Source organism: Cynocephalus volans, chromosome 16 (assembly GCF_027409185.1).
Source record: "Cynocephalus volans isolate mCynVol1 chromosome 16, mCynVol1.pri, whole genome shotgun sequence".
Lineage (NCBI taxonomy): Eukaryota > Metazoa > Chordata > Mammalia > Dermoptera > Cynocephalidae > Cynocephalus > Cynocephalus volans.
The window spans coordinates 26,711,353-26,739,001 of record NC_084475.1 but is presented as its reverse complement, the minus strand read 5'-3'; the positions used below and the strand labels follow the sequence as shown (position 1 = coordinate 26,739,001).

The following is a 27,649-nucleotide window of genomic DNA, read 5'->3' as shown; positions in this document are numbered from 1 at the left end:
TTACAGAATACTTTAGACTAATAACAATTTAACTTTGATATGTAAGAAAAAATATAACTAAAGCCAACGTTATGCTTTGGTGTCATTCCCCCTCAATTTCTCACCATTGATTGTATCAAGGAACATCTTTTAATATTGCCTTTCTCTTATACAGTTGTTATATTTGTTGTTGCCTTGTTAGGTTTGTCCTTTAGTCTTCATACTAAGGATGTAAGCAGTTTATTCACCACCTTTATGACATTGGAGTATTCTGAGGTTTTCTCTGAACTTACTAATAAATTGTGTACCTTCAAATGCTTTCTTGCTTACTCTTTAGCATCATCTTCTTTCAGATTGAAGAATCCCCTATGGTTTTTCTTGTAAGGTAGGTATGGTGTTGGTGAATTCCCTTAGCTTTTGTTTGTCTGGGAAAGACTTTATTTCTCCTTCATATTTGAAGGTTAGTTTTGCTGGATGGAGAATTCTTGGCTGATAGTCTTTTTCCTTCGGCACTCTGAATGTATCATCCTGTTCTCTCTTGGCCTGAGGATTTCTACTGAGAAGTATGCTGATAGACGTATTGGGGCTCTGTATTGAATGTTATGTCTTTAGTATTGAATATGTCGTATTGAATGTTATATCTTTCTTTTCTCTTGCTGCTTTCAGTGTTCTTTCCTTGTCTTTGGTTTTTGATAATTTGATTGTGATGTGCCTTGGGTGTTTTTGCCTTGGATTGAATTTGATTGGCAACCTTTGAGCTTGTTACCTGGACGCTGTCATCTTTCTCCATACCTGGAAAATTTTCAGACATTTTCTTGGATATGCTTCTGTGTCTCTTTTTTTTCTCTTCTTTGGGTATACCAATTATGCAAATGTTACTTCACTTGAGGGAGTCCCATATTTTCATATTTGCTGTATTTCTGTTTCATTTTTACTTATTCTTTTTTCCTTTTTGCTCCTCTGATTTGATAATTTCATATGTTCTGTCTTCGAGCTCAATAATTCTTTCCTCTGTTTGATTAAGTCTGCTGTTGGAGCTTTCTATCGAGTTTTTCAGTTCAGACAATGTATTCTTTATTTCCAGAATTTCATTGATTCAATTCCTTTGTGAGGTTTCTCATTCTGCCCCTGGATTGTTTTCTAGATATCATTTAATTTTCTATTTGTGTTTTCTTGTGACTCCCTGAACATTCTTAAGAAGGTTATTCTGAATTCTCAGTCAAACATTTCATAAATCTGCAGATCCTCTGGTTCATTGCTGGTGCTCGGTTTGTTTCTTTTGTTGGTGTCATATTTCTCTGTTCTTTCTTGATCTTTCTATCTTTACAATGATGCCTGGATATTTGAGGAAACTGCTATTCCTAGGTTTTATAGATGATCTTTGGTGGTTTTAGACCTTTACTGGTTAATATCAGAGCTTTGTTTCTGGTGTGTGGTTTCGGTTAATTCCAAAATTTTGGGGGCCAGCACTTGAGCTCTGTGGTTGTGCTAAATTGCTGCTTTGCTGCTCATTCTCTGTGGAACGCTTTATGTGCTGATCAGATTTTAGTTATTGACCTTTTAATCACTTCTGGGTCTTGTGAGGTCAGATACACCTGGGCTGTGTGGAAATCCTGGCCCAGGACTGAGTTCCCAGCAATCTGTGCCCTCGCAGTTGTGTCTGTCTCCTTGACCAGTCAACACTGAGTGGGCCTGTGCAAATTGAGAGACAAATCAGCTGCCTACTCTGCACTCCAACTTCTCCCTGTGGGCCAACCTCTCCTTGCCCTCCAGACTGTTCCTGTGGGGTGGGCCAATGCGTGGGTCTCTAGCAGTGACTCACTGGCCTCTGGGTAGTTCCTTTCCTTAGATGGCTGTGGCTCCTTGCCCATAGGTGGGTCCATGGGAACCCTGTCAGTGGTCTCACTGGCCTGGGGGCTGGTATGGTGCACTTCAAGGCCCTCTTCTCTCCTGCAGACTCCAGGCAACTTTATGCAAAGGGCTCAGCTGTGACTTTTGCTGCTTGTGCTCTGTGTGTTGCAGCTTCTTCCCTCTTCTCAAAGGACTGGCCCTGAAGCATCCAGGGCTTTGAAATGGTCAGAGCAATTTTTTCTTCCTCTCACTGTGGCTTCTGCCTTCACGAACTCCGCAGGTCCCTCCTCCTCTTCCCCTGAGCTCTAGTGGTCCCAAGTTGGCCGTCTTTGCTTTTTAATAGATGTGATTTGGTCGACTGCGGGGTGGAGTAACACTGGATACCGTCTACTCCACCTCTTAATCCTCTCTTCCTCATTTCCTTCTGAGACCTCATCAGAATAGCCTTTATGGTCATATTTCTGCCACCATTCTATTAAGGATTACTTAGGTATTCTTTAAGAAGACTGAGGCTTCTCTGCAGCTCTTCTCTTTTTTTTCTGAACTCTTGCCAGAATCACCCTCAACTGGACATTCACAGAAATGTTGGCTTTTCTAGCATGCACCTTCATAGTCTTTTAGTCTCTACCTTTACTGAGTTCCAAAGCTGCTTCCACATTTTTAGGTATTTCTTATAGCAGCACCCTACTTCTTGGTACCAATTTCTGTCTTAGTCTGTTTGGGCTGTTATAACAAAATATGATAAATTGGATAGCTAATAAATAGCAGAAATTTAGTTTTCAAAGTTCTGGTGGCTGGGAAGTCCAAGATTAAGGCACCAGCAGATTGTTTGTTGGGGGCCTGCTTCCTGATAGACAGCGGTCTCACTGTAACCTCACATGGCAGAAGGAGTGAGGGATCTCTCTGGAGTCTCTTTTGTAAGGGCACTAACCCAGTTCATGAGGGCTCTGTCCTTACAACCTAATCACCTGCCAAAGATCCCACCTCCTAATACCGTCACCTTGAGAGTTAGGGTTTTAACATATGAATTTTGGGGGATATAAATATGAAGTTCATTGCAGATGTCATAATTATTCTTTACAACACTGTAAACCATCACTTATTTGGCACATAATATTGGAGTTTGTTTAAATAAACTAAGAAAAATGTGAAAGACTTATCCAAATGAATTTATGATAATTATGAAAAATAACTTCCTGGTCATTCCATTTAGCTTCACTCAGTAAAAGGTAAGTTTAGTTTTATAAATAACAGTGGAGATTGAAAAATTAAGCATAAGTTGAACAAAGCTTAAAAACTACTAATCTGTGAAACTATTTTAATTGGAAAGCTTGGGTCTTCTGAATAATGACTTCATGTTAAAAAACTGACATTATTAACCATGTTGTTATTACTGTGTATATAAGCTGTAGCTAACTATCTTTTTGTTTAGTGATTTTTTAATCTTTCTGTGTCTTTATATTTAAATATTTCTTGTAAGCAGAGTATAGTTTTTTATACAAAAATTTTGTCTGACAATTAATTGGAGCATTTACTTCATTTACATTTATTGTAGTTATTGACATATTTAGGTTTAAATCTACCAGATCATTATTTGCTTTTTATTTGTTCCACCTGCCCTGTGGTTTATCTTTCTTCTTCTTCTTCTTTTTTTTTTTTTTTGTCTTCTTTTAGATTGATTTTAGGTTTATATTGATTTTATCCTCTTTTAGTGGATACTTGTCATTACTTCATGCATTCACAGTTTATTAAACTCTTAATATAAATTTGTACTTTTATCTCATTTTGAACAGTGTAGAGTCCTTAGAACATGTTAAGCCTATTTAACCCCATCTGGGTGTATGTGCTGTTATCAGATGTGAGTATTTTAAACTTTACAGACATTATTGTTTTATGTAGTCCTCCCATCATCACTCATTTACTCTCTTTCTCTTTCATTTCATTTCTTTCCATATTTTGGGTTTTGTTAAGGCTTCACCTTCCTTTTTGGGGAATATTTTTGCTGGATGGAGAATCTGGGTGACATTTACTGTCTTTGAGCACATTGAAAATGTCATCTGCTGTCCCACATCTCCCACTGTTGAGGTGTCAAGTTAGCCATTAGTCTTACTGTTGCCCCTTTGAGGGTGATCTGTCTTTTAAGGTTAGGTTGCTTTTATGAATTTCTCTTAGCCTTTGGGGTTTTACGTAGATGTGATTTTCTTTTTATTTTGCTTGGGCTTCACAAGTTTCTTAAATTTGTGGCTTCATGTCTTCTATCAGTTTTGGGAAATTCTTAGCCATTTTCTCTTCAAACATATTTTGTGCCCCATTATGTCCCTTTTTCTGGGATTCCATTTATGTTTAAATTAGACCTTTTCACTATATCCTCTGTATCTTTCAGTTTCTTATGAGTAAGGTTCTATCCTTTTGTCTCTGTGCTTTCTTTCGGATGCTTTTTCTGACCCACTTTCTGATTCACCCATTCTCTCTTTAGTTGGGTCCTATCTGATGTTAAATTTGTCTTTTAAATTCTTAATTGTAGTTAATTAAGGAAGTGGGGTTAGGAAAAATAATTTCTGAAAAGACTACTTAAGGTCTGGCTAAAAAGAAAAGGTTGAGAAATGTTACTTTAGGGGAATAAGCTAGGTAGTAGCCAGTGTTTTGGGAGTTCAGTAGGGTTTATTTCTGGGCAGACTTTCACGTACTCTCCTACCCCCACCCACACTTTCTGATTGTGACTCACTTCTGCTTTTTGGCCTTAAGTGAATAGCCTCACAAGGAAGAGTCTTTTGGAAGCCAGCTTCCTTCCCATCTTTGTTAACTAGGGGATTGACTGAGGAAAGGGATCGAAAGGTTTGACTGCGCTTTTAAAAACCTTTTAACAGTCTTCTGTTTTCAATTCCACCCTGAAACCCCTTCTTTAAAAATAACCAGTGTCTCTAATTCTTGAACTTGTATAGGGCTGTGTAATGTAAGTTAGCATTTTTCCCCTTGACTTCGCTTCCTACTTTAGGTACTGAGCCAAATGAAGGAAGCTGGAACTCAAGCCCATTAGTTTCATCCTCTGCCTTGGTCTTCAGCATTTTGTTGATATCTCTTCTTTGCTATTGCCTCCTGTAGAGCTAGGGCTGGGCCTGGAGCTCTCAGACTCCTCGAGCCCATTCACAAACCCTTCACATGCAGGTCTATGAGCTAGGTATCTGGACAAAAAGGTCCTTGGAGCCTTGGTTGAAGAAAGAATAGTCTTTATTCAGCACACACACATCTGAGAATTAGGCAGTACAAAAGGAGAAACTCAGAAACTCCACTGCTACCGGCAAAGTCCAAAGAAAAACAGCAGCTGTCAGTGGAGTAAACATGCTCTGTTTTTAGATGCCAGCTCTCTTCCAGCCAGCTCTGCTTCATAAACTGAAGAACACACACTAGCAACAAAACTAAAAAGATACATTGGTGCGCATGCACACTAACTCCACCCACACACAACTTGTTTACAAGAAATGTGCTGCATGACCCCCAACTGGACCTGAGTCAGGGAGCCTGACCAAACTATTCTATTTTCCCCACACCTCTTCTCAAGTTTTCTTTTTCCTGTGGATTTATCCTTTAAAGAAAAAAGTTATTGTTTTACTGTCATCTTAGAAGCATTTGAGAATGGATCTGAAATAAATGCTTATGTTAGATTTACTATGTTTACCAGAAGTCATAGACCTTCCTTTTCAGTGAAGCCTGTGGTTGAAAATTAATTACGTTTTGTATTCCAGTGTATTCACTGGAAATTACCACATATAAGTCAATTTAATTTTACCTTATTGTGTTTGTTATATGATAAAAATTCCATCTGATGCAACACTAAGTCTGCAGTATGTCTTTCCCGGGGGGATATTTCTCTTTTAGGTCAAAGCTAGGAATATTGATAGGACTCATAAGAGCATATAGCTACATAGTATTTTTGTGCTTATTAGCAAAAGACGTTTTTATTTACCTGTCATCAGAACTATTAAACAATTTCAGTGGCCCTTATTTCTAGGATTTGAAAATGAGACTGATAAAATATTTAAAAATTCTTATTAGCATATGTGAGGTGAATAAATTTTAGAATATTAGGCATATGGAAGAAGTATTTGAAGTTTGAACATTATTAAAACATTATAGGAAAGTGAAGTTGAAAAGTATCAACCTCTATACAGTGCTTTATTATCATTAAAAATACACTCATGTTTAAATGAAGCCTAATTTCATAATCAAATAGTAGTTGGACCTAGTTTTTTTTTTAATTGAGATTAAATTCACACAGCATAAAATTCACCATTCTGAAGTGAACAATTTAATTACATTTGGTATGTTCACAATGTTGTACAACCATCGATCACCTCTGTCATGTTCAAAACCTTTTTATCACCCCCAAAGAAGACCATCACACCCACTAAGCAACCATTCCCAGTCACTGGCAACCACTAATCTGCTTTCTGTCTATATGAATTTACCTTTTCTGGATATTTCATATAAATGGAATCATACTGTATGTGACCTTTTGTGTCTGACTTCTTTCAGTTAGCATATTTTTGAGGTTCATCCATGTTGTAGCATGTATCAGTATTTAATTCCTTTTTATGCATTTAGCATGGACATTAGAAAATTTGATGAGGAATTGTTCCTGATGCAACGAATAAAATAAACAGGACTTAAGCTGCAAAAAACTTTAAAATATACCTGTCATTAGTTATATTTTGTGTTTATGCCTTAAAAAATCTAAATCGGTGTGTTTTGATAAAGTTAAGAGTATATTTCTAATAAGACCAGTTATTGTCATAGTGTTACTTGGTTAAAGACTCTAGTGCTGTCCCCAGCATTACAAGAGAGACTCAGTGCAAATTATTGGTAAAATAGTACAAAAATATTAATTGCTGTAGAGCATTAACACTAGAAAGAAATATTAACTTCTGTCATCTGTATTTTCTTTATATGAAGCTAGTGTTTGTTTGTACATATGTACGAACTTTTTCTTCTGAGAAAATTAAATTAATATAGACTCTTTGTTGCCGAATGTTAACAGCAATTTTTAATACTGTAGCTATGTAGTAAAGTTTACTGGTATTAATGTACTTTATTTTTGATGTATAGCTTACCATTTAATCAAGCTAATCTTTAAAACAAATCTTCCTTTTTAATGGCTGTGATACAGACACTTGAGTCTGGTCTGCATTTCTAAGAGTCTTTTATTGCTACTACACAGAAAATTCTTACAGCTATTGGAATGTTTTCCAGGGAGATAAATCATGCCATGTAACTGAAGATCATATCACAACTTCTAGTCCACTGGAAGTTTTAATTGCGTATAACTAAAAGTGAACTATTGTGTTTGTACCAAATAGTTGCAATGTTATTCATCACAAATACAGAGGAGATTGAAATCTTCCAGAAAAACAAGTTTGGGACTGATGTGAATACTTGAGGATCCCAGGCCAGATTTGATTATAATACAAGCTTTGAAGCTTATTATAAGAGAAGTAAATGCTCCTTATAATTGAGATGTAGATAGGTATCAATTTGTAATTGTTATACTTTAAGACTTAGCTATACAGGAAATTTTCATGATCATGTATATATAAGGGGTCTTCAAAAAGTTCACAGAAAGATTTATATTATCTTTTAATTTTATTTTTTCATGAACTCTTTGAAGGTCTCACGTATTTATAGATATTTATGTTATATTTTTGGTAGCCTCTTAAAGGAGTGAAGTTGTTCTTCTCACATAAGTGTCTCTTTGAGATTTCAAGATAAGAATAGAGTAGATCAGAATAAGGAAGAATACACATTCAGTAAATGTATTCATGTTTGAAAAGAATATATATTTTTAATTGCTGAGTGTACTGTTCCATATATTCCTGATAAGATCAACTTTGTTAATCTGTTGTTCGGATTTTTAATATCATTATTGAGTTTTGGGTCTGCTTGTTTTAGCAGGTGCTAAGAGAGATTATTTTCGGTTTCCCCCTATGATTGTGAATGTATCTACTTTTTCTTTTAGTTCTGTCAATTTTTGCTTTATGTATTGTGAAGTTACATAGTAGGTTCATAGAAGTTTTGAAATGCAGTATCATTGTGGTGGATTGATCCCATAATGCTTTTTGCTTTAAAGACCAGTTTGTTTTATGTGAGCGTAGCTACCCTAGCTTTCTTTGGCTGGTATTTGCATCATCTATCTTTTTCCATCCTTTTACTCACAGCTTTTCTGTGTTCTCATATTTAAGATGTGAATCTTGTATGCAGCATATAATTCTGTGTTTTTTAATTCAGTCTGTCATCTTTGTTTTTGAATTGGAGTATTTATTCTGTTTCCATTTAATGAATTATTTATACAGTTGAATTTATAAGTTACTGTATTTGCTTTCTGTTGGTCTCACCTCTTTTACATTTTTTTCTCCTTTGAAATTACTCAAATTTTTTGTTATTCTATTTTTATCTCTCTATAAGCTTGATCCATTTTCTTTTTTTATTCTTGTATTGGCACCCTAGAGATGACAACGTGAACCCTTGGCTTATCAGAGTATAATACAAATTATTACTCTTGCCTCTTCACAGACAATGCTAGGATCTTAGGATACATTGATTTTATTTACCTTCCCTCCTTTTGTGTAATTGTTATGTATGTTAATTAAGCTACCTGTTTTAAGGCTCATTACACACTGTTACTGTTCTAGACCATCCGAATTTACTTTTCCATTGTTCTTCATTCCCACCTCTCTTTCTGTATTTCAGTTGAGGATTAAGAACTCCATTTCATTTTTTTTTTACTGCCTGTCTGCTGACAACAAATTATTTTAATTTTTATTTATTTGGAAATTTCCTTACTTCAACTTCACTTTTGAAGACTGTATCTGTAATACAGAATTCTAGGTTAGTTCCTTTTCTCTTTCAGCACTTTAAGGATACCACTGCATTGATTTGGCTTCCATTGTTTTTGTTGAGAAATCAGCTTTTTTTTTTTAATCAGAACATAATTGATTGTATGTTTGTGGGGTACAGCGTGGAATATCAACACCTGTATGCAACATGTGATGCTCAAATCAGGATAATAGTATATTCAACATTACACAATGTAATCATTTTTTGTGGCCCTTTACCAATTTTCCTCACTAAAACCCCCTCTTCTTCCTTCTTTCCCACTTCTGGTTCTGTTCTCTCCTTTTGAAAGTTCAATGAACTATTGTGATGTTTTATCTTTTTTAAAAATTTGTTTATTTTTTAGCTACCACTTTAGCTTTCAGTCTTTTTTTTTTTCCTGACCTGTAAGGGGGTCGTAACCCTTGGCATGGTGTCATCTGCACCATGCTCAGCCAGTGAGCGCACTGGCCATCCCTATATAGGATTCGAACCTGCGACCTCAGCGCTACCAGCGCCACACTCTCCCAAGTGAGCCACGGGCCCGGCCCAGCTTTCAGTCTTAATTTTGCTCCTTTGAAGGTAATGTGTCTTCCCTGGATACCTTTAGGTTTTCTTGTCTCTGTTTTTTATCAAGTTTGCTAGCAGTGCCAAGGGTTGGGTTTTCTTTGTATTTATCCTGCTTGGGACTTGTGTCTCCTCCTAAATCAGTGGCTTAAGTCTTTCATTGTTTTTGGAAAATCTCCAGCCATTGGCTCTTCAAATGTTGTTTCTGCCACATTCTTTCTCTTCTGCAGGTTTAATTTATGTGGATATTTAATTTCTTTTAAGTTTTCTATCCATTTTTGCTCTTTTTGCTTCAGTCTGGAAATTTTCTATTTACTTCTCTTTGCTTCAGTAACTCTCTTTACAGCTCTGTCCAAAAGATAGTTTTAAACCTATTTTTGTGTTCTTAATGTCAGTTACATGTTTTTGAGTTCTAGGCTTTCCATTTTTTGTTTTTATTTTTGTTTTAAATAGAAAGTAGTGAAATTCTTCATCTCATCATCTGTTTTCTTGGACACGTTAATCACAGTTATTTTAAAGTCAATGCCTGAGAACTCCCATGCTGGACCACCTGTGGGCCTGTTTCTGTTGGATTCCCTCCACCCGCCTGGTTCTTTTTCTTGATATGCCTGGTAATATTTGATCAAATGCCACGTATTGTGTATAAAAACTTGTAGAGGCTCTAGATATCTTCCTTCAAAGAGGCTTATTCTGTCCTTTGGTAGAATATTAGAGTAAGGCAGATTGCCCCATTCTAGTGAGCCACTGAGCTGACTTGGGTGGGTTGCAAAATGTATGAAACTTGTTTAATCCCTTTCCACTGTCTTAAGTTGTAGCCCTCCAGAGAGCACTATTGAAGGCCTGGAGCTCCTCTCCTCAGCACCATGAGACTGCCCCAAAATTCTGCTGTTCATTTGTTTCTTTTATGTTTTGTTCGTTTTACTACTTTCTGCCTTGCTTTTTAGCCTCTTGCACTATGTAGTGTAAGAATTTGTCAGTGCTTCCAGGAGAAAACTGTCGAGTGTTGGAGTCACATCTCTGCAACTCCCTTCTTTCAGGAAACTTGGCAGCTCTGAACTCCAATTTTTGCCCTGAATCCTTTGAGATTGCTGAAAGCTCTGATGACTTCTCTGCCTCTAGCAGCTGCCCTTGCTTGGCCTTAGTCTCCACTGGACTTTGCCCCACGTACCTATTCTCTTTGCTGATTTTGCTTTGTATCCTTTCACTGTAATAGGTCATAATTATGAATACTGAGTGCTGTGAATCTTCCTAGCAAATCACTGAATCTGGGGTGGTCTTGGGACCCCTGATAAAAGAAAGCCATTCTGAATTTGTTATTGTCTCAGGAATTCTAGCATTCTACTGAGAATAGTCAGAGACAGATGGTATTGTAGTCTTTTTACATATGTGTGCAGCTGAGGATCAGAGAGATGGATTCACCCAAGATGTTATTCATCTAGCAGTTCCTGACAGAACCAGGAATTCGGTCTAGGTCTAACTCTAAAAATCCTCTGTTCCTATATTATATCTGGTATCCCCCAAGTATATCAGCAAAATACATACTAAAATGTACTGTGAAGTTTTAGTTTTTGAAACTCTCCTGCTGCGGTTATTTGGTAATTTAACCATTTAGCGCTTTCATTATGTATAAAGAATCAATAACAAAGTAAGTTGGAGTTTAGTGACTTAGTTAATTACTTAGTTATTTACTGTTTCCAAGAGGCAGCTTACTTATACTTTTTATTTCAACAGAAGTATCAGTAAATTAGCAACTTTCTTTCATTTTTTTCAAATAGCTAAATACTCTCCTGTTAGGTATTTTAAACATTAGCTCTCTATGTGTGTACACGTCTTCTGTGTATATTGTAGACATTAAAACTGAGAAAAATTGTTACTATGGATGATTTTGTTTACTTTGTGATATTTAGGTGATGTTGTATTTATCTCTCATAAGATAGGAGTCAAATTGTAAAAATTACATAAATAAAATATCCTCTAGTATTTGTGCCGATAGATTTTCTTTCCCCTAGACCTGACATTTCTACACAAGAAAGCCAGACACAATCAACAATTCACAAATCGCTGATAATTTGGGCAATGGAATATCTTTCTGTTTTTGCATTAGTTTGAGAAATTCTCCCCCATGATATCTTTATTGTGCTGTCTTAAAACAGGAAGGTTATTCTCAAAATTGTGTTAGAGTGCAGGGTTAAGAGAGGATTCTTAGTTACATTGTAGATGGAGTATTTTCAGTCCTGTTGGGACAGGCCATTGACTGGGCTCTTTAGGAATTGAGAAAGGTTGATTTACTATTTTCTTTAACAAGGTATATCTTATTGTTGTTATAATAACATTTTATATTTGTACAGCTTAACAGTTTATGAATGCTTTCACATTTATTACCTAACTTGAACGAAACAACTTTGTGAGACAGATGAAACTGTTACTGTTTTCTCTGTTGTACCCTTGCGGGAAACTGTGCTTGGAGAGGGTGAGTGCCTGCTCAAGGCTGCACAGCTGGTCAGTAGAAAAGCAGAGCCACGAACCCAGGATTTCCAGCTCCATATGTAGTGTTTGTCCATCATGCCTGCATGGATAGTGGAGCTGAAGATCTGCATTCTGAAGCCTTGGATGGCAAATCAAGCAGTAATGGAAGTAGATGGCATGTATTTTGTATGTTTGAGGGAAATAGTGAATTTTTTAGGTTTAATTATTTGTAGTGCTTGATAGTTTAATGTGAGGGTAGCCAGAGAACTTTCTGAATCTGTATGAAGTAGAATTTTTTCTGTTCTCCTTAGAAACCAGTTGGAATTATAAACCTTTTCTGTGTCATAATGACAACCCGCAGCAGAAAATTTCAATGCATTCATCTTGTGAGAAGGCTGTTTGGGTGAAGGTTTTGATATTTTTCTTGAAGCAGCATGAACAAGATTTGTTTTTTGGACTAAAATGCTACTATATTCTCTTAGAATGAAGTATTTTTTATAGAATTGTTTTTGGCTTGATTAGCTTTACCCTAAGAATTAAAATCCACAATAGAAGGATGTTAAGGCAGGTGTATACAGGGTAGCTGCTGGAGAATGAAGCAAAAACAGGGTAGTAGGAGTAAATTTATGTGAAGAAAATGAGGCAAAGAAGGACGTGGTGGTGGAAAACAAAGTAATAGTGATGGGAAATAATTAAATGCTGATTAGACTTTCTTTTTCCTAATGGTTGCAAGAATGTTTGAATTCTTATCTGCTGATTTAAAGAGATTGTTTGGATTGTTGTTTTTCAAGTTCTTTGAGGCATAGTGTTAGGTCGCTTATTTGAAGTCTTTCCGTTCTTTTGATATAAGCATTTATTGCAATAAATTTGCCTCTTAGCACTGCTTTTGCGGTATCTCACAAGTTTTGGTATGATGTAGTTTTATTTTCACTAGTTTCAAGAAATTTTTTGATTTCCTCTTTTAATTTTTTCTTGGACCCATACATCATTCAGGAGCCTGTTGTTTAGTTTCTGTGTTTTTGTGTAGTTTCCAGTGTTTTGCTTATTATTGATTTCTATTTTTAGTCCATTGTGGTCTGAAAAGATACTTGGAATGATTTCCTTTTTTAAAAATTTGCTGAGACTAGATTTGTGACCTACTATGCGGTCTATCCTGGAGAATGTTCCATGAGCTGATGAAAAGAAAGTATATTCTTTAGTTATTGGGTGAAATGTTCTGTATATATCTGCCAGGTCCAGTTGGTTTAAGGTGTAGATTAAATCCTGGGTCTCTTTGTTGATTTGTTGCCTGGAAGTCCTGTCCCACACTGAGAGAGGGGTGTTCAGATCACCCACTATTAACGTATTAGGGCCTGTTCCTTTCTTGAGGTCTAAGAGTGTTTGCTTTATATATCTGGGTGCTCCAGTATTGGGGTGCTTATATGTTTATGATTGTTATGTCTTCTAGCTGGATAGATCCTTTTATCGTTATATAGTGGCCTTCTTTGTCTCTTTTTATGTTTTTGGTTGAAAGTCTGTTTTGTCTGATGTAAGAACAGCTACTCCTGCTCATTTTTGGTTTTCATTTGCATGGTATGTCTTTTTCCATCCTTTCCTTCACTTTTAGTCTGTGTGTGTCTCTACAGGTGAGTAGGGTCTCTTGAAGACAGCATATGCTTGGGTCTAGCTTTTTAATCCAGTCAGTCAGTCTGTGTCTTTTGAGTGGGGAGTTTAGTCCATTCACATTTAGGGTGGTTATTGACAAATATTGTTTAATTCCTTCACTTAATTGCTTCTTGTTTAGATGGTTTAAATATCTTTTGGTCATTACTTTACCTTTTATTTCTCTTCTTCAGTGTTAGTTGGAAATTTAAGGTGGGATGACTTAGCTTCTTTCTCTTTCTTGCTGGCATTTTTTTTTAACAGTGGGTTTTGCTCTTTCTTGTGTATTTGTGATGATGGTCACCATTATTCAGATTCCAGATGAAGGACTCCCTTGAGAATTTCTTGCAGGGCTGGTCTTGTGGGGTAGTAAATGGAAAGAAATAATTAAGATCAGAGCAGAACTAAATGATATAGAGACTCAAAAAAACAGTAGAAAAGATCAACAAAACAAAAAGTTGGTTTTTTGAGAAGATAAATAAAATAGACAAACCATTAGCTAGGTTAACAAAGAAAAAGAAGAGAGAAGACCCAAATAACAAAAATCAGAAATGAAAAGGGAGATATTACAACTGATACCACAGAAATACGAAGAATCATTAGAGCCTTTTATAAACAACTGTATGACAAGAAATATGAAAATCTGGAAGATATGGATAAGTTTCTAGACACATACAAACTACCCAGACTGAACCAAGAAGAGATAGAAAACCTGAACAAACCAATAACAAGCAATGAGATTGAAGCAGTAATCAGCAATCTTCCAACAAAGAAAAGTCCAGGCCTGTCGGGTCCGCTGCCGGCCGACCTGAACAGCCCTAGCCTCGTTCCTTTCGGTGGGTGAGCGAATGGCCTGGGATTCCTCTTTCCCTCCTGTCCTCTTTGGAAGGAGACGGGGAAAGAGAGCTGTGAAGAGAGGTGAGCACACCGCTGGCTCCAACCCAGCCTGGTTAAAGGACACTCAGACGCGGCGGGGGTTCTGTCAAGCAGTTTCGTTTATTAGCACACAAGCACTTGCTTTTAAAGGCAAATTGGGAAGGCAGGTTTTTTAAATCCTCCAATTAGCTTAAGGGTCCTGTCTCAATGCCTATCCATTGCAATCATGCAGTGTTCATGAGTGCGGCCAATTAAGGGCTAAGGCAAGGTTCCCGCAGACACTCCCACCCTACTTCCTCCCGGTGCTGTCTTAGGCTGCCATGTTAATTCACTTGTAATGTCGCTTAAGGTGGCGTTAGTTTTTAAAACCTGACACAGGCCGAGATGGCTTTATAGCTGAATTTTATCAAATTTTTAGAGAGGATTTAATACCAATTCTCTTCAAATTATTCCAAAATGTTGAAACAGAAGCTACTCTCCCATACTCATTCTATGAGGCCAACACAACTCTGATACCAAAACCAGATAAAAGACAAAACAAAAAAAGAAAATTACAGGCCAGTATCGTTGATGAACATTGATTCAAAAATCCTCAACAAAATATTAGCAATCAGAATACAGCAGCACACTAAAAAAATTATACACCATGATCAAGTGGGATTCTTCCCAGGGAAGCAAGGATGGTTCAACATACGAAAGTCAATAAATGTGATACATCACGTCAACAAACTTAAAGACAAAGATCAAATGATTATCTCAATAGATGCTGAAAAAGCATTTGACAAAATTCAACATTCCTGCATGATAAAGACTCTCAACAAATTAGGTATAGAAGGAAAGTATCTCAACGCAATAAAAGCCATTTATGACAAGCCCACCGCTTGTACCATTCTGAATAGGGAAAAACTGAGGGCCTTTCCCTTAAGAACAGGAACAAGACAAGGATGCCCACTCTCACTGCTTCTTTTTAACATAGTACTGGAGAAACTAGCCAGAGCAGTCAGGCAAGAGAAAGAAATAAAGGGAATCCAGACTGGAAAAGATGAAGTCAAACTGTCTCTATTTGCAGATGACATGATACTATATATAGAAAAACCTCTAAAGACTCTATCAAAAAAACTCCTAGAGCTGGTTAATAACTTTAGTAATGTTGCAGGATACAAAATAAATGCCCACAAATCAGTTGCATTTATATACTCAAATAATGAACTAACAGAAAGAGAAGAAAGTAAGCCCATTTACTGTTGTCACACACAAAAAATAAAATACCCAGGGATCAGTTTAACCAAGGAGGTGAAAGATCTCTACAATGAGAACTACAAACCACTACTGCAAGAAATTAAAAAAGACACAAAAAGATGGAAAGATATCCCATGTTCTTGGATTGGAACAATTAACATTGTGAAAATGTCTATACTGCCCAGAGCAATCTACAGATTCAATGCAATCCCCATCAAAATACCAATGTCGCTCTTCACAGAAATGGAAAACACAATCCAGACTTTCATATGGAGCAACAGAAGACCCCAAATAGCAAAAGCAATCCTGAGCATGCATGCATAAATAAATAAATAGAAAGAAAGAAAGAAAGAAAGAGAAAGAAAAAGCTGGAGGCATAACACCACCTGACTTCAAATTATACTACAAAGCTATTGCAACCAAAACAGCATGGTGGTGCTGGCATAAAAATAGACACTCAGACCAGTGGAGCAGAACTGAGAATCCACAAATTACCCCGCAGGCTTACAGCCATCTGATACTGGACAAAGGCAACAAAAATCTACACTGGGGAAAAGACTGCCTCTTCAACAAGTGGTGCTGGTAAAATTGGATATCCATATGCAGAAGAATGAAACCAGATATGCACCTCTCACCATATACTAAAATCAACTCAAAGTGGATTAAAGACTTGAGCACAAGACCTGAAACTGTAAAATTACTAAGGGAGAATATAGGTGAAACACTTCAGGAAGTAGGTCTGGGCAGAGACTTTATGAACATGAGCCCGAAAGCACAAGCAGTGAAAGAAAAAAAAAAATAAACAAGTGGGACTATATCAAACTAAAAAGCTTCTGCACAGCAAAGGAAACAATCAGCAGAGTGAAACGACAACCCACAGAGTGGGAAAAAATTTTTGCTAACTATGACAAGGGATTAATATCCATAATATACAAGGAACTCAAACAATTGCACAGTAAAAAACAAATAACCCAATTAAAAAATGGGCAAAGGAGCTGAATAGACATTTTTCAAAGGAAGACATACAAATGGCCAACATGTACATGAAAAAATGCTCAACATCATTAGTCATCAGGGAGATGCAAATTAAAACTACATTGAGATACCACCTCACCCCAGTTAGACTGGCTGTAATCAAAAAGATGGTGAATAACAAATGCTGGTGAGGGTGTGGAGAGAAGGGAATGCTCCTACACTGTTGGTGGGCCTGTAAATTAGTACAACCACTGTGGAAAACAGTTTGGAGGTTTCTGAAACAACTACAGATAGACCTTCCATATGATCCAGCAATCTCACTTCTGAGTATATACCCAGAGGAATGGAAATCATCATGTTGAAGGGATACCTGCACTCCCATGTTCATCGCAGCTCTGTTCACAATAGCCAAGATATGGAACTAACTTAAATGTACATCGGTGGATGATTGGATAAGGAAACTGTGGTATATATGCACCACGGAATACTACTCTGCCCTAAAAAAGAATGAAATTCTCCCGTTTGCAATAATATGGATGAGCTTGGAGAAACTTATGTTGCGTGAAATAAGCAAAGCACAAGAGGGATAAATACCTCATGTGCTCACTCATACGTGGGAGCTAAGAGAGGAAAAAAGGAAGGAAAGAAAGACCACAGTGGTGCATTGGACTTGCAGAGGGAGAGAACAGACCTTAGGATACAAAGTGAAGTGGGGAGGGGGAGGGGATGATGGCGCTGGAGGGGGGTGGGGGATAATTAGGTGGAGGACACAGGGTACAAATGCCATTTGTGGTAATGGCCAAGCTGCCAGTGTGAATCTGGCCTTCACATCTTGGACATGAGGAGTGACAACCAGCTCTGTATCTCATGAATATTCATAACCAACTAAAAAAAAGAAAAGATTGTAACCCCAGGGCAGTTTACCTTAAAGTCTTTGAAGTGAAAATTGTTGTGAGAATCATCTGAGATAATCTATATGAAGGCACTTCCTACAAAAGGTGCCCAAAACATGTATGTTGGAATTATTAGTAAAAGTAAAGCTGTATTGCTACGATTGGTCTTTTGTGCCTTAAAGTTTTTTCATGGGAGTAGAATTATTGGAATGGGGTAATATAAAAATTGATGCTCTTGTGAGCCTTGTGGCTTTTCATAAAGAGACCGGGAAACACTTATTGAGGGGGCTCCAATGTGCCAGGCCCTCTGGGAGCTGACAGAGGTACTCAGAGAAAGTCACGGTTCCTGGCCTTGCAGTGCTTACGACTTAGTGCTAAGACAGGCACACACTTGGTGGTTTCAACTGCATATGATGAGTGACCAGATAGAATGTTTGTGCAGGGGACAAAGGGAAGGTAGAGAAAGGGTACTTCTCCCCAGATGGGCTTTAGGGAAGAACATCTGGAGATGAGTTTGTGCTGCATTTTGGAAGAAGGGTGAGTAGTTCAGAGAAGAAAGGCAGGAAGTAGGCCTTACGCAGAGGGGACAGTGGTGAATAAGCCACCTCATGTAAAGTGCGAGTTCAGGGCTGGTAGGGAGACTTGAGTGGCAGGACTTGCTTCAGAGAACTTTGGTTCGTGTGAATCTCTGGGTGCATGATGCTGAGAGCACTAGCAGAGCAGCAGGCTGGATGAGGGGGTGGACAGTGAACTCTCAACATGTTACGTTTGAGGTGCATGGAGACAGAGCCATGTGAACACATCTAGCAAGTCTGTACATGTACAGGAGAAGATCAGTAGAGGACTCGGCTAGAAATTTGGATTTGGAAATGCTCAGAATACAGATTAAAATAAACGAGTTCATTCAAAGAGAGCATGCATATGAGAAGAACTGTTGACCAAGAGAGCATTTTTATAAATACCCTATTTTTGAGGAATACGTAGAGAATGAGGAGCACGAAATCACTATTGAGAAGGGACAGAAAGGAATGAAGCACACCAGAGTAGACAAGTATCAGAATTTTCACCACAGTTGAGAGCAGCAGAGAGACCTAGAAAAAGTGGTGGGCTGGAAAATGGCAATTGGAATAGCAGTGTGAAGGCTGGCTTCGGGGGAGTGTTGGGGGGTAATCTTCTGCCTCTGCCTTTCCCCTAGCTCCTTCAGCCTGGATCCGCTGATCACCGTCTCTGCACACACACACCCCCATTTGTGCATCTCTCTCCCAACTGCTAACTTCTTCATGTCTTTTGCATACTCAGTCCTACTGAGCTAGCACTAGTGGCCCCATCACAGTTGCTGGATGGACTCTATACTTCAGCTACAGTGTAGACCTTAATGAAGGTGAAGCGAGAAACATGTTCTTGTTAGGACCTGGAGAAACAGGAGTCAAATGTTAGGGCCAGTATGGGTTATGGGAGTGGAATTAGAAGAGTGGACCGGTTTCATACTCTTATTCCACACTCTTGTCAGAATGCATGATGCCAGGATATTAATGGAGTTCATGTCACAGTCAGCATGATGAATGAGCCACGATCAAGAGCCGATAAGATCAAGATTTTTCTGGATCCAGAACCCTAAACGTTCCCTTTTTTGATGCTGCTTTTAGTTTCCCAGGCACCTGCCTGCCAGATTGTGCTTTGTCTTAAAAGTGCATTGCTCCGAGTTTCCTGGCTGTCTAGGAGCTTATTTGGCTCAATCTTGGGTAGCTTTCTTGCTCCTAAATCAAGCTTCCTTCATCTGTTTGCTCACTGATTTAACAGTTTATAAGATTAGGCTTTTTCTTTAAACTCTTTTGGTTGAGATTGATGAACTTTCTAGTATTTAGCTCACATGTAGAACTTGATCCTTCTCTGTCCCCAGTGCAGGGGCTGGGCTCCCTGCAACCACTTCCTTTGTGCTGTCTGTTTTCTGATGGGGGGGGTGGGAGGGGGCTGGAATTGTGTTGCCCATAGATCTCTTGAACAATGCGTGCTTGGCTCTCCACCCACCCACCGCGTGGATTTTGCGCTTTTCCTACTTGTCAGGAGACACTGGTCACTGGGCCTCATCTCTCTTGAGCCAGCCTCTTAGTTCTGGTTGCTTTTTCCCCAGTCCCTATATCACTACAGTGCGTGTCTTTTTAGCAAACCTGTCTCCTCCTCGCATGTCCATTATGATTTCTTCTTGTTATGACAGTTTCCAGGAATAAAATAAGCAAGTATGTGGCAAGAGAAGATTTGTCTTTTCTCCCTTCTTTTTTCCCCTCCTTTGCTTCAGTTAGTTTACCGTTCTTCTAAGAATTACCTGGAATTCCTCTGAGAATTTGAACCACCAAGGTCAAGGTGGAGGAATGAATTATCATATTTCAAAAGAAAGATGATAATTATCATTAAAAGACAAACAATCTTTTCTTTTCCTCTACGTTTTTTCCTAAAGACCTAACATCATACTAAATATTTTAGTTGCGTAATTAAAAACTGAATTGTTCTTGTGAATATTAAATATGTTGTGAAGTCTTACACAATCCTTCAGGCCACTCAGCTTCAATTATCAGAACTACTCTATCGTATGTAAGCTCTGAACTTTTAAGAGGAAGTTTGCTGTATTAGATCAAAGTGATTTTGCAATGCATTTTTGTCTTTTCTTTAATGAGCAAGATTTAAAGCAATTCTAGGAAAAAGGTGCTCCTGCCAGATGAAGTTTGCTTTCTTTTCTCAGAAAATTAGAACCATATCATCCTTTCCCACTTTAACTTCCAGATATCCAAACTGAATTTAATACTCAGTTGCAGGGATTACCTCATTTTAGATGCCTAATGACATCTGCTTCTCTGCTCATTTTAACAGATTAATGTTCCCTTTTCATTGTTTGATTTTATAGCTTCTAATTGCATCAGCTATCAGAAATTCTTTTTGGACGCAGGTGGGATTATAAACAAACTACATCTATATGAAATTAAGGAAGTTTTTGTCACTACCTTAGGGATGTTGACATGTTTCTGTAGTGTTTCTTTGATGTGAGGGGGGCGTGTCTGTGTGTGTGTAAAATCTCACAGCTGGGGAGAAATCAAAATAATGTGATTTTTTTTCAAGAGGAAAGAACATGTTACAGAACCTAGTGGAAAGGTTGTCTTAATCCCAGACAACCTACCTAATGAAATATTTAAAAGCAATAAGTGCTTTTAAGCAAATGTCTTATTCTGTGTCTCAAGGGAAGATAATTAATCTGGTGTAGAGTGTTCACTTGTTTTTCATTTTTATTCCTGACCTACGGAAACTGTGGGGATCGGTGTATGGGCCGTTTTATGACAGCTAATCACTTGACAGAGAATAAGTGGTTTCAGTGCATTACTCGAGGAACCAATTACTCTCAATTTCTTATGAGGCCTATTGAAATTATATGTTGCCTGATTTGTAGTGATTAAAATAGAACTTTGAAAATAAATCTTAATAGCCTGCAAATTGATGAAACCTTTCAAAGAACAAACCTAATGAGAGTCCATTATTATTATTTTTTTTAGCTATCTAATTGTAGGATGTATATTGGCACTCTTGTAATATAATTAAGAATTGGCATTTCACCTCTATTGTCAATACAAGGAGCTTTCAACTATTACAACTCTCTCAACTGTTCATTTGGATAAGATTTTTAAAGTTAATACAAACTGCTTATAGCATATTGGAGTCAAAGTTAATCGAGTATGGTGAAATAATGTTATATGAGAAGGTTAAAGTCTGATGAAGTCCTGCGTCTTCTCTATGTTCTGGCCGCAGCCCTACCACTTACGTTTTGGATGAAGATGAACCGCGATTCCTTGAAGAAGTTGATTACAGTGCAGAAAGTAACGATGACCTAGATGTTGAATTGACTGAAAATGCAGGAGATTATGAACCTTCTGCTCAAGAAGAAGGACTTTCTGACTCTGAATCATCAAGAACATACCTACCCTGAGCCCTCTGCCGTCTCTTGTTAACTGCAAAGAAATGAAATATCTTCGTTTTTATTACACAGGAAATTTGAGAGAAACGAGTTTATAGAGAGCTGACTCAAAAAGACAAAAGGAACTTGGGCCTGTTTGGTTTCAAGACAATAAATATTATTAATTCATGATAAAATGGGCACTTGTTTTATTTTAGGTATTCAGTGCACTTTATGTAGCATTGAATTATCAAATATTGGATTTACTTTTTGAAAGAAACCTGAGTATCATTGCATGAATTTTTATCTCCTTAGGGTTATATCCTGCATCAAATGGATAATTTTGAAGTGTGTCAGAATATAAAATCCAAATTCTAGAGTTGTTGAAAATCCGGAATTGTTGAAAACTAATATATGTGTACATGGGTTTCTATAGATGTGTTTGTGTCAGGGTGGGTTGATATTGAAGATAAGACTGTTCTTCATAATCATGTTAACTGTTGGGTTGTGACTGAAATAATCCAGAGTTTGCCTTGAAAACAGTACATTCTACATTTACTAAATTAAACAAATAAAAATTACATTAAGTGTTGCATTCATTTTGTCATCCTTTTTAACCAGCCCAGATTATTTGATGTATAGAACTTTGGGAGAATATTATAAAATGCTGATATCTGAACACATTGATAAAAAGTTTTAAAAGAAATGCCTGATTTACCAGTCGTACATTTTTTATGGTGTAGGTATACCTGTACCTTTCATAAAAGATATATTCGAATAACTCTTTCCTCTAAAATTGTCTCGTGGACACACCTGAAGTTTATCACTGCAAACAGTTTGTTAAGAAACTTTAAAAATGCAGTAAGGATATGATCGATGTTAAATATGCCTTCGTATCCTGAGCTTATTTAGCGCCTTGCGAGCTGTGCTATAGACTTATTAAACTTACTGAAGTAATTTTATTTAGTACATGCTGACACTGGTTTGAGTCCTAGATGACTAAGGAATTTAAACCATTTCTTGTAGTGCTGTTTTCCTGAGTTTTAGCTGTTCTGCTACAGGAATGATTTTGTCTTCAAATAAAATAAAACAATTCAATGATGTTGGATAAGTTAGTCAAACTTTAAGAACTGTTTCTGTTGTAACAAAACAAACCCCCAAAGATACCTCATTAACAGATTTTTGTCAGGACTCAAGTTTTGGCATGTATCTTCCTTGCTTATTCCTAGATTAGAATTTTTTATTAACATACTGGAAAATAAATTATAAAAAGGATATTTCAGATTTTTGCACTTTCCAAATCAATCATTTCTCTTTGTACTATTTAGGGTATTTCATCCACAGTGTAGATTCTTTTTGATGTCTTGGGAACCATGTTTAAAACCGTAGTACGGGGCAATTGAAAAAGAGATCTTTTTCTCTAAATAGCCTAATCCTTGTTAACCTCAGAAAATAAAAATTAAGTAGATTATGAAGTTGAACCAGTCCTCTTAGTGTGATAACTTGATTAAGGAAAGATCAGGATACTTTAGTAAGTAAAGTATTATTTATTTAATCATTTATTATTTATAATTTTAAACAATTATTTATTTTACATATTTTAAATATGAAACAATTACATATTATAATTATACTTTTTTCAAAGAGTAGATTATGGAGCCACTATGTCCATATATGAGCTTTTCTTGGCTTTTACAAAATTAGAAATTAAAAACGAAGATACACTCATGAAAAGCACCTACAATCACTATAATATGTAGAGTGACTCAAAAATTTCTATTTGTTTATGTTAGCTGTGTAAAAACCACTTACCATGTACTGTTACAATATCTTATATTGATGAAAACATTTAGCATATGTTACGAACCTGAATATGTTTTATGAAATATTCATAAGATTGAAGAGAAAATCTTTATACTTAGGAAATGATTCTTTTCAGAATAAATAGCTTTGGAAAGATAAAAAGTAACTAAAAATCCTAACTTTCCTAATTAGAGGTATAACTAAGCTTCGTTGGCTAGTAATAGCTAAAATTGCCCTAATTTTGACCTCTGTGGCCTCTTTTTTCCAGGATTTCCAAAGATGGTTGAGACTTCTTCATTGTCATCGTCCTGAAAATTAATGTTCTATCCTGTGCAGCAGTGATGAGGTCTGATAAACTGAGTCTAATGATGGAGTTTAGATTTATTTAATTTACCTTGCATTTGGAACTTTGAATTTCTTACATGTAGTTTTGGTCTTACCCAGTGGATCTCAAGCTGTAGTGTGCATCAGAATCACCCGCAGGCTTCTCAAGACACAGATTGCTCATTATGCAGATGTGGGATGAGGCCCAAGAATCTGCATTCCTTACAGATTCCGGGGGTGGTGCTGCGGGACCATGCTTTCAGAATTGCTAGTGTAATCTGATGCATTCTTTCAGCATCACAGTTTCCTAAGAGTCACAGGACCTGTGAACTGAAAATTAGTGAGAATTTAGATCAAACTAATTTGTAGAATCAAGGAAACAGGTGCACAGAGGTCAAATAGGGTCACAGGGTCCCTGGGGCAGAGCCAGGGTTTTAGCCCAGGACTCCTGACAGCTGGCCTCGTAATCTCACTGCAGACAGATGCTGTGCTTTGCCTTTCCCCAAGGAGTGAAGACTGTTAAAAACTTAAGGGTCTTTTCTTGAATTTGTGAAATTTGTTTAGGCAAGGTAGAAGGCAAAGACTGACGCTTCACATTGGTTTTTTATTGCGGTCTTCGTCTTGTTTTTATACCAGAAGTGTAATCAGTCTCTGAGACTTTTGCTAGTTTTTGTGTGGTATTTAGAAACATGGACAGTTTTCTGAATCCTAATTAGAAATAAGTAACCTGGAGTTCTGCTTCAAACAGTGAAGTAATAACAATGACTATTATATTTCTAAATTAAGATGACCATATTAGTATAAACATTGGAATGGATAATACAGTAAATGTAACGATGGAATTGTTTTTGTGTATGATCCAGAAATAAATGACAGTAATGAAACTATAAATGTATTCTTATAAATCCTCTTGTTTTCGTACACATACTTGAATCATTACAAAATCTTAATTGAAAATTGGTGAATTTTTCTCTTTTTTCGGTGAAGGTTTAGGAGCCATAAGTAGTTTTTTCCATTAGGAAAAACCTGTTGTAGCAGTATTTTAACTGGAACTCTGTTCTACTTTATACAATAGAATATTACCACAAAGTACTTCTCTGGTTAAAGTACATTCAGATTCCTGCAACATAAAGAAAAGGAAACCTAGAAGAAAGTTGCCGGTCGCGGGCAGATGGAAGTCTACCTTCAGTGTCCTCTTTCTGGACCCTGGATGATCACTTAGGCCTATGGCCACTCCATCTCATGAGCCTCGTTTACACTGCAGATTCTTTTTGACCTCCTGGGCCCCTCTATCAAATCGCGCCATTAATTCGGAGCTTGGCTGGTTATTGGGGGCATTAAGTAATTAACCTATTTATTCAGTTGGAGCTTGCCAACTATGCAGTGCCTAGATCCAAATGAATGGCCCTCTTATGGTGCCATTTCATACGTTGCACCGGCTAGTCAGAGTGATATTTTGGAGTCTGGGTGTGGTTGACCCAGAGTTTTGTGGTGGTCGTGTGTGTGCATTTGCATATGTACGGACTCACAAGCCCTTGTGAAGTGGAAATGGATTTGTGGTGCTCTTTTATTTGTAAACCCAGATAACTTTAAAGGGCTAAAAATTTAGCTTCAAATATTTAGAAAGGTTTAATACCAAACGTGGGACTATCCCTCTCAAAGACGTCATTCATAGAGTGCCAGGTGAGTACGAGGTGAGCAGCCGCAAAAACTTGGTCACACTAATTAGGATGCGTGGTCTGCCAAGCATTCACTGTGCCTTTAAACCACACGAAGAGCTTTGACAAATGGCAAGTGTGAAGAAATTGTAAAAGGCAAAAATGCTTGCTAATGAAAATGAAAATAGAAAAGATGAGGTTTTAATAATAAAAGTGAAGTCTGCACTTTTGAAAATAGATTGGCTTCTTTCTAGATTTTTCTCTAGCTGAACGTGAAATTAAGTAGGGAATTTTAAGACTGGAAACTTATTTTTCTGTTCAGTACTCTATTTACAGTGCGATGGACTTTTTTTTATTATATATACTTGCCCATTTTTACTTCACTTTTTTCCCATTTTTCTCATAGTAATTCTTAGAAGTGTTTGACATATATTTTCTTTTTTTTTCAGAATGTGGGCACTTGAAATTGAATGAATTGTATAATTTCATATAAGAAGATAAATTTCAAAATCTGGAACTATCCCTGTTAAGAGGTTATAATTTGTATTTAATGTAAAGAGAGGAGTGTCCAATGTACACACGTCTACCTTTGCCAACCTTTATTTCTTCCAAAGAGCCACACAAAATGAAAAAATACTGAAAACTAAACCACTATTGTTATCACACATGCTAAAATCCAATTCTCTTACAGGACGGAGTGGACACTTGTGTCGTTGCCTCCTGAATATCCACTCTCCCTTTTGCTCAACAGTGTCCCAGATCTTTGTGTCCTCAGGTCACCAACTTGCCCTGTAATTTCAGGGGTGGAGCATGTGACCTGAGCTGAGCCATCTGGCACATTCCATCTGCTGACCACAGGGATCGGGCTGGGGTGGGCACATGACCTAAGCCAATCCAAGCAGAATGAATGTCATTTGATAGCATTTGATGGCAATGCTAGAAGAAGCTTCTTTCGTGGTGAGGAAGGACAAGGCTGCTGGGGGCCACCATGCATTCCTGAGAGGAGAGCCCTCCCAAGAAGAGCCAGCACTGAAGAACAGAGCCAAGATGTTGGCTTTTATCATTTCAGCCCTGTGTCAAGCTGTACGTGAAACCTCAAACTGTGTCAGTTATACGGACATATAAGTTGTCTTCATTTTTTAAGTTATTTGAATAGAATTTTACTAGTGAAGTATGTCTGTTACACAGGTATGCCTGCAGTGCACCTGAAAAACCAGCAACCTTTAGAGTGCGTTCCAGAAGGGGTGGCTTCACCAAGAGCACATGTCCTGAGAGGAGTTAAATGGAGGAGATGACTTATTTTATCCAAAGGGACACCCTGGGCAGGCAAAAACAGATGTCCACTCAGACATGTCAGATAAACTAGCTTTTATTTCGTGTCTACCAGAAAAATTTGCTGGGCTGGAAATGACCCACATTTTTGTCATCGCTGCTGTAAACTCTGGGACTTTCCTCCAATGATAAGACTTGTTGGCTTGTTCAGAGATAGTGTTGTCCCAAGAGCTGGCTTTTCAGCATCTTGAAAGTTCTGTAGCAGTAATGAAGGACACAGATGTTTTATTAATACTGAAATTGAGTACCTCTTTAGTGGTGCATCGTAGTAGCAAGAACGAGATGGACCCAGGGAGCCGTGGAGAAGGATCAGAGATCTCTTTGTTGAGTTACATCAATTAGACCAATCTGCAAAGACCGAGAACAGGAGCTGGAAGTCTCTACATGAGCAAATATAAGTGGATGAAGTCTTAGTATTATTCAGTTACCCATTTCAAAGCTATTTCTATCCGCCCACCGCAAATTTCTGCCTTTTCATCCCAAGAGATTCATAGATAACGAGCATTTGAACAGCCCTTTGAAGCTTAAGGAGTACTTCCCTAAAAGTTACCTCATTTCAGCATGGCAAAAACTCTTGAAACAGATATTCGCATTTCCATTTTATGTGTGAGGAAACAGGGTCAGAGAGGCCATGTGATTTACCTGCACTCGCTGGTGCAGAGCAGAGTGGAGACTCAGACCCGAGCCCACCACCCTGTGCTTCCTCTCACAGTCGGCTAGCCCGGGGCCTGTGCCACCTCTTTGCAGGTGATCCCATCAGTCAGGCTTGTGTCAGTAAATGGCAGGGAACCAATAGTCAGCTGTTTATGGCGCAATGTTCCCGGGGAGTGTGGGGAGAGCAAAACCTGCCAGGCATCTATAGAGTGTGTGGCAGGCACCCACTTGAGCAGTTTATGAAAATGACCTCAATGGAAACATTTTCTTTTTTAGCCCACAGAATGATTCTCCTATTTTTCAAATAACTGTTTTATGGCTGGTTGGGAGGGAGGAAGACGGAACATCCAGTTTTTGTTTCTAACCATTTTATTTTTCTAAGAAAGGGAAGAGATCCTTGATTCTTTTTTATCTTACATTTAACAAAGTAGGTAATGGTTTAATACAGGCCTTTCTCCATCTGTCTTTTCTGGTTTCTCGTAAGGCTTGGAAAGGTTGCTTTATATAGTGAGGGAAAAGAATTTTGTCTAACACACTTACCTAAAGAGCATTTTGTCTACCAGACTTGTCTAAAGTGAATTCTTGCATTA

At 37.5% G+C, this 27,649-nt stretch overlaps 1 protein-coding gene across 5 annotated transcripts in view; it reads left to right on the top strand.

Moving 5' to 3' along the window:
- AGTPBP1 (ATP/GTP binding carboxypeptidase 1) overlaps nucleotides 1-22,236 on the top strand; it is a 173,674-nt gene extending 151,438 nt beyond the window's left edge. For all 5 annotated transcript variants that reach the window (XM_063080496.1, XM_063080499.1, XM_063080498.1 and 2 more), the window contains one exon: nucleotides 21,144-22,236. In XM_063080496.1, the coding sequence (XP_062936566.1) occupies nucleotides 21,144-21,321 (178 nt within the window). In that variant the 3' untranslated portion in view covers nucleotides 21,322-22,236. The remainder of the gene's footprint in view (nucleotides 1-21,143) is intronic.
- The last annotated feature ends 5,413 nt before the right edge of the window (nucleotides 22,237-27,649 follow it).